The sequence below is a fragment of the Drosophila eugracilis genome, unplaced genomic scaffold (assembly GCF_018153835.1).
Source record: "Drosophila eugracilis isolate 14026-0451.02 unplaced genomic scaffold, ASM1815383v1 contig_185, whole genome shotgun sequence".
NCBI lineage: Eukaryota > Metazoa > Arthropoda > Insecta > Diptera > Drosophilidae > Drosophila > Drosophila eugracilis.
The window spans coordinates 720-7,660 of record NW_024572699.1 but is presented as its reverse complement, the minus strand read 5'-3'; the positions used below and the strand labels follow the sequence as shown (position 1 = coordinate 7,660).

At 53.1% G+C, this 6,941-nt stretch overlaps 1 protein-coding gene across 1 annotated transcript; it reads right to left on the bottom strand.

The window, feature by feature from the left end:
* Positions 1 to 1,137: 1,137 nt before the first annotated feature.
* Positions 1,138 to 6,438, bottom strand: LOC121529754 (the record flags this gene model as incomplete). The annotated part of the gene is made up of 1 exon (XM_041817706.1): positions 1,138 to 6,438. A coding segment is annotated over exon 1 (4,925 nt), but the record flags the coding sequence as incomplete, so codon positions are not given.
* Between the last annotated feature and the right edge of the window lie 503 nt (positions 6,439 to 6,941).

Genomic DNA, 6,941 nt, shown 5'->3' with positions numbered 1-6,941 from the left:
GGTCTCGGGTGAGAGATGACACGAGGCCCTTTGGGTCCGACGTGTGAGTGATGCAAAGCCCCGGTAGGGCTGTTGCTAGAGATGATGCGAGGCCCTTGGGGTCCGTCGCGTAAGAACTGCAAAGTCCCTGTGGGACTCTTGCGAGAGATGCCGCGAGGCCCTTGAGGTCCGACGCGTAAGAGATGCAAAGTCCCTGTGGGACTCTTACGAGAGATGACGCGAGGCCGTTGAGGTCCGACGCGTAAGAGATGCAAAATCCCTGTGGGACTCTTGCGAGAGATGACGCGAGGCCCTGAAGGTCCGACGCGTAAGAGATGCAAAAGATCCCTGTGGGACTCTTGCGAGAGATGACGCGAGGCCCTGAAGGTCCGACGCGTAAGAGACGCAAAATCCCTGTGGGACTCCTGCGAGAGATGACGCGAGGCCCTGAAGGTCCGACGCGTAAGAGACGCAAAATCCCTGTGGGACTCCTGCGAGAGATGACGCGAGGCCCTGAAGGTCCGACGCGTAAGAGACGCAAAGCCGGGTAAGGCTGTTGCGACAGTGCCTGGCAGTGATCCCGTGGATCTGCTGCGGCAAGCATCGGCGAATGGCCGATGGCAGTGCTCCCTCGGTATGACCGAGGTCGAATTTATGAGATTTAGCCTGAGGCTAAATCTGACCCAAAAAGTGACTAGTGCTGGTGAGGGTGCCCAACTGCGGGAGAGGGCTGATCTTACCTGGGTGAGATCCACCGCACAAGTGACTCTTCCCAGAAACTGGTCCTCCTTATATACCCGGTGGGTGCCGCCAGTGTGCCCGTTCCCGAAAATCCCTTTCTGTAGTGTGACCGTTCGGCCCGGTGGTGTGACCGATCGTGGTTCACTAAGGCGCGCCCGCGCATTCAAATTCAAATCTTATTTATTTAATAACTCAACAGCGACTATTTCAGTGTCTTTTCTCTCCTTATAACTATGAACAAATTATCCAAAAAAACTTCATTATTTGACTCTCCTTACAACTATAACAAATTATCCTAAGTACTTCATTATTTGACTCTCCTTACAACTATAACAAATTATCCTAAGTACTTCATTGTTTGGCTCCATGGCTATTTTTATATCTTATCCTCTTTTTTATGCGCCCCGGGCGTCATACCACCCCCCGTTTTTATGGGCGGCTGGCGTGTGGGGCCGGATCATGATGCGGCGGCCTCGCCCGAAGATGACCTGGAGGGTGACATCCCCATTGGGCACCAGGACGCTGCGGTGCTGTCCAAACCGCAACCCGGCCCAACGCTCCCGGATGTGGGCCTGGGTGGTTGGGAGCAGGTGGACTCCCGCCTGGATCTGCCATTCGACGCCGCTCATATCGTCCCCACGTCGCTGCCCTCCAGTGGTGTCCTGTCGACGGGCCTCCTCCGGCTGCCTTCGGTTCGCCTGCCGGACAGTGACTCTTCGGCCTCTGCCGAAGAGCACATTCCACGTTCGTGCCCCTTCCGGCACCAGCAGGCTCTGTTGTTTGCCCCTGGGCTTCCTTCTCCATCTGTCTAGAATTTGTTCCACCGTTGCTGGCCGGAGGACGACCCCTGCTGGGACCGTCCACCCCCAGTTATTTATTATTGTTTCTTCTTCGTGGAGCGAAGAAGAGGAGGGATAAGCGGTGGTTTCCCCCCCCGAACCTTCCGAGACGCAACACTGTAGTACGTCTCGGTCCGGGGAGTTGTCTCTTGTCACGTCGGTGTGATCGTCGGGGCCTGCCGCCCTTTCGACTCCTCCTGCCGGCGCCTCGTCGTCGGTCGTGCTTCGGCCCTGGTGTTCTTCTCTTGCCGGACTTCCCCCGGCCACCTTGCGCCGGACCCCTGGCCGTGTGGGTGCCGTCCGGATCCTTATCTCGGGTCCGGCGGCCCGTGCTGGTATTACTTTGGCCCTCTTGGCGGCCCGTTGCAGTTGGGCGCTATGCTCCCGGAACCGCTCTTTTGAGTGTTGGAATTTGTCCATGTTTCCTGAAATGATGAGAGCGGAAGTTTGGTTACTACGGTTATTGGGGTTCGATTCGCCCGGGTTAGTGTTACTGTGGTATTCTTTTAAATCCCCCACGTATGCCCGTTTTTTAATTGTGCCCCCCTGCTTCCTTAACTCTGCTATTACCGGTGACGGAAAACCCCGTACCTCCCATGGCCCGTCGAATTTTGGCGCTAACTTTGCGTTAAACTTATCTATCGCACTAGATAGGAAGTGTGTTCTGCACCACACTAATTGCCCTATTTTGGGCTTCCATACCCTTTTCCGTAGGTCATAGTGTCGTTTCTGATTTTCCGCGGCGTCTTCCATATTCCTGTAAGCTTCCGACCTGGTATTCTTCAGTCGTTCCCATCTTTCGGGAACCGATTCTAATACCAGACCGGAGCCTTTCGTAACTTTGTCGAACAGTGCCCCGGGCAACCGCAGCTCTTTTCCATAGAGTAATTGTGCCGGGCTATGCCCCGTTGACTCCGAAGTGCTGCTGTTATACGCGAGCATCAACTCCGGTAGGTTTTCGTCCCATCTGGTTTGTTCCCCTCCTGTCAATTCCGCTATCATGGTTTTCACTGTCCGGTTCGTGCGCTCGGTCGGGTTTTGCTGCGGTGTGTACGGCGCGGTGAATTGCTGTTTTATTCCCCAGTGTTCCATAGCTGTCTTGGTCTTCCTGCCGGTGAATTGTACTCCGTTGTCAGATATCAGGATCTTAGGGGCTCCAATCCTTGCTATCACCTTTTCCCGGAATACCTTCAGGAACGTGTCCGCCGTTGCTTGCCGTACCGCCGTTAATTCTACCCACTTTGAAAATTTATCTACGATTACTACCAAAATAGTATTCCCGTGTCGTGTCCTTGGTAGTGGGCCCACAAAATCCACACATAAGGTTTCCCATGGAGCCTCGGCGATCTTTGTCAGCATCTGTCCTGCTGGGTGTTGTTGCGACGTCTTGTACTGCTGACAGGTTTCGCATGTCTTCACAAAGGTTACGATGTCCTTCTTCATACCCGGCCAGAAATACTGCTTCGTGACCCTCCTGAGTGTTTTGAATATCCCTAGGTGGCCTGCCGCCTCCTGGCAGTGGTTCTCTCGTAATACCGCCTGTACCTCTTCTCCCGCGACGCACAGCTTCCAGGGGTTGAGGTCTCCCTTCTTGGAGCCCTGTTTGTACAATCTTCCGCCCTCGATCCTATATTCCTCGTCTCCCGGGTTCTCCTGGCATTCCTTGTATTTCTTTTCTAGCCAGCCCGGTCCTGTTCGTGCCATTTTTACCTCGACTGGTGGCGCGCGAGATAATGCGTCTGCTACGGCGTTCAGTTTTCCCTTGCGGTATCTTACTTCGAATTGAAACGGTTGCAAGCCTAATGCCCACCTTGCCACTCTGCCCGAAGGGCTTTCAATCGAATTCAGCCATCTGAGTGCTTGATGGTCGGTTATCACTACGAACCTGTACCCTTCCAAGTACATCTTGTATTTGTGGATACTCCAATATATAGCGAGACATTCTTTTTCGGTGGCACTGTAGTTCCGCTCCGCTTGGTTCAACCTTCTGCTCGCATATGCTATCACTCGTTCCCCTTCTGGGTTCTCCTGCGTCAGCACTGCCCCTATCCCGAAGTCGCTGGCGTCCGTTTGTAACACGAACTGCCTAGTGAAATCGGGACATGCTAACACTGGTGCCCGTGTTAAGCTGGTCTTTATTTGATCAAATGCTGCCTGATGTCGAGGTTGCCAGTCGAACTTTCTCCCTTTCTGTATTAGTTCTTGGAGTGGGTCTGCCTGTTCCGAGAACCCCGGTATGAATTTCCTGTACCATGACGCCATTCCCAAAAAGCTGTGGACTTCCTTGGTTGTGCCTGGCGTGGGTAGTTCCCTTATGGCTGCCACTTTATCCGGGTCTGTCTGTATTCCTTGATCGGTTACGATATGTCCCAGATACCTTAGCTCTTTTTGAAAGAAATGGCATTTTTCCGCGTTGATTTTTAGGTTCGCTTCTTGGAGCCGCCTAAACACCTCCTGTAGCTTCTCCAGGTGCTCCCGCTTATTCCTTCCAATTACCACGATGTCATCCAGATATGCGAATGCAAACGGCTCCATTTCTGGCCCTATGATGGTATCCAGGGCTCTTTGGAACGTTGCCGGTGCCGTGGTGAGACCAAATGGCATCACCTTCCATTGGAACAGCCCTCGTCCTGGTACCGTAAATGCAGTGTACTGCTTACTATCCTCGTCCATTGGTATTTGCCAATACCCTGCCTTCAGGTCGATTGTGCTAATGAACTTGGCCTCCCGGAGTTGGTTTAATATGAAATCCATCCTTGGTACCGGGTATGCGTCTTTCTCCGTTTTCTCGTTTAGTAACCTGTAGTCCACACACATTCTCCATTCGTTGTTTTTCTTTCGTACCAAGACTACCGGCGCGCTGTATGAGCTTCGTGAGGGTTCTATCAGCCCCTGGTCCAATAGTTCGTTTACCTGTTCGTTTATAATGGCTTGCTGTTTTGGGTTGCGCGGGTAATAACGTTGTTTCACTGGTCTTTCGTCCTTCATGTATATTGTGTGTGTTGCGATCGTACTGCATCCCTTCATCCTTTCAAACACCATCATTTGTTCCTCCAGGAATGTCTGGATCTCCTCCTCGGATGGCTCCGTTTTTAGTCCTGCTTCCTCCCGCTGTTTCCGTTTTTGTTCCTCCTGAGGCTCTCTGATGGTTATTTCCTGATGGTCGCATCGTATTATCGTTCCTACTTTTGCCAAGAAGTCCATCCCCAGCAGCATTCCTCCTGTCACTTGGTCCAGGATCAAGAAACTTAGCTTGAATCGCTTGCTCCCGAACTGGACGAGCGTGGCGAAACTCCCCATTACCTTTTGTCTTGCTCCGTTTGCCAGGGTTATTTCCTCCCTTTCCTCGTTCCATCTACCCTGCTTCCTTAGGCTTCGATAACTTCCCTGGTCGATCACGCTTCTTGATGCCCCGGTGTCCACTATTCCCTTCGCCCTTTTCGTTCCGATCCTTACCTCTGCCGTTGCCTGGAATCCATCGTAGTTTATCCCTCCTCTTCCTGCCGGTCCTAGTGCTCGGTCCTGTACTGCCAGAGTCGCCTGCTCCAGCCTCCTGTTGACGTCCGGCCGGGCTCTACAACATTCGGTTGTCCTCCGCTCGTTTCTCCCGCACACCCAGCAGAATAACCTTGGAGGGTTGCCGCACGCCCTTGTGGCGTGTCCTGTTCCTCCACACCTCATGCAGATCTCCGGCCTTAGTCCGTGGCTCCTTGTCTCTGCCGGGTGATCCTGATTTTCCGCCGCCTCGATTTCCTCCACCTCCTCTGCTAGTGTCAGGAACTCTGTCAGTGATGCAAAACCTGATCTTCGTGCATAAAGCTTTATTTTGCTCCGACAGTTCTTGTATATCCTATCCAGTTTCTCTTTTTCTGAGTAACTGGTGAACCTCATCAGCTTCCTCAGCTCCATTGCATATGCCCGAGTGGGTTCCCCTTCTTTCTGCCGGAGTTGTCCGATTTTTAAATCCAGTTGCTCCTGGTACCTTGGGGGTAGGAAGTACTCTAGGAGTTCCCCTCTCAGTTCTTCCCATGTTCTTACCCGACTTGGCGTCGTATTCCACCAGTCTTCTGCGGCGCCTTCCAAGATAAAAGGCATCGTTTGTACCAATTCATCCTTGTCTATGCCATATCCTGTGGCCCATTCTTCCATCTTGCCTAGGAACTCCAGTGGGTTGGATGTGCCCTGGTATCGTATTCCCCAACTTCTTACTCTGTCCAGAGATTCCACCTTCCTCCTGTCTCCCATGCTCTGAGTCTCCTCTTTCGTGGCTGTCCTTTTGCTGTCCGGCTCGACCTGGGCCCCTCCACCCGGTATTTCCATCTTCTTGTATTTGTTTGATACCTCCATTAACCTCGTCCTGATCTCCTCTGTGTGCTCCGTGCTCTTCGTGTATGTTGACAGTCTTTGTCGTAGCTCCCTTGATCCTCCGCTTGGGTCCACGCCGAATTCACTCGCGTATTCTACCAGCTCTGCTTTTGTAGCCTGGTATACCCAGCTCGACATTACTCTCTTAGTGTCCTTTTTCCTGCAACCACTTCAACCTGTTCGGGCGCCATGTAACGGTCCTGCTTCGGGGTGCCTGGGACGGTTCACCGGATACCAGCAGTTCGTTCCAACATTTAGTTTGATGTCAGGCGTGGTTGCTAGAAAAGAAGGTTCCACCCAGAGTAAGGACGCAGCTGGTTCGGTTAAGTTAGATTATATCTTAGTTGTTTATTTCATTTCTAGGGTTACAGAGTTATTTTACAAGGTTTCGGCAAGTCGTCGCCGGGCGGTCTGCGGGGCCAGGTGGGAGAGCTTCCGAGGGAGGGTAGTCGGATGTCCGATGCTCCGTAGGGTGCCGAGGGGGGCGGCCGTTTGGGAACCGGGCCTGACCGTCTGGGCGATCCGCTAGCTAAAGAAAGAAGAGACAAAAAATGGAAACGAAAGAATGGGTGACGGCCCGAGGGCCGGTTACGCGAGCGAGTGTGAATGTGATGATAAGTATGAGAAGAGAATGGCTAGAAACCCAGTGGGTCTCGGGTGAGAGATGACACGAGGCCCTTTGGGTCCGACGTGTGAGTGGTGCAAAGCCCCGGTAGGGCTGTTGCTAGAGATGATGCGAGGCCCTTTGGGGTCCGCCGCGTAAGAACTGCAAAGTCCCTGTGGGACTCTTGCGAGAGATGCCGCGAGGCCCTTGAGGTCCGACGCGTAAGAGATGCAAAGTCCCTGTGGGACTCTTACGAGAGATGACGCGAGGCCGTTGAGGTCCGACGCGTAAGAGATGCAAAATCCCTGTGGGACTCTTGCGAGAGATGACGCGAGGCCCTGAAGGTCCGACGCGTAAGAGATGCAAAGTCCCTGTGGGACTCTTACGAGAGATGACGCGAGGCCCTGAAGGTC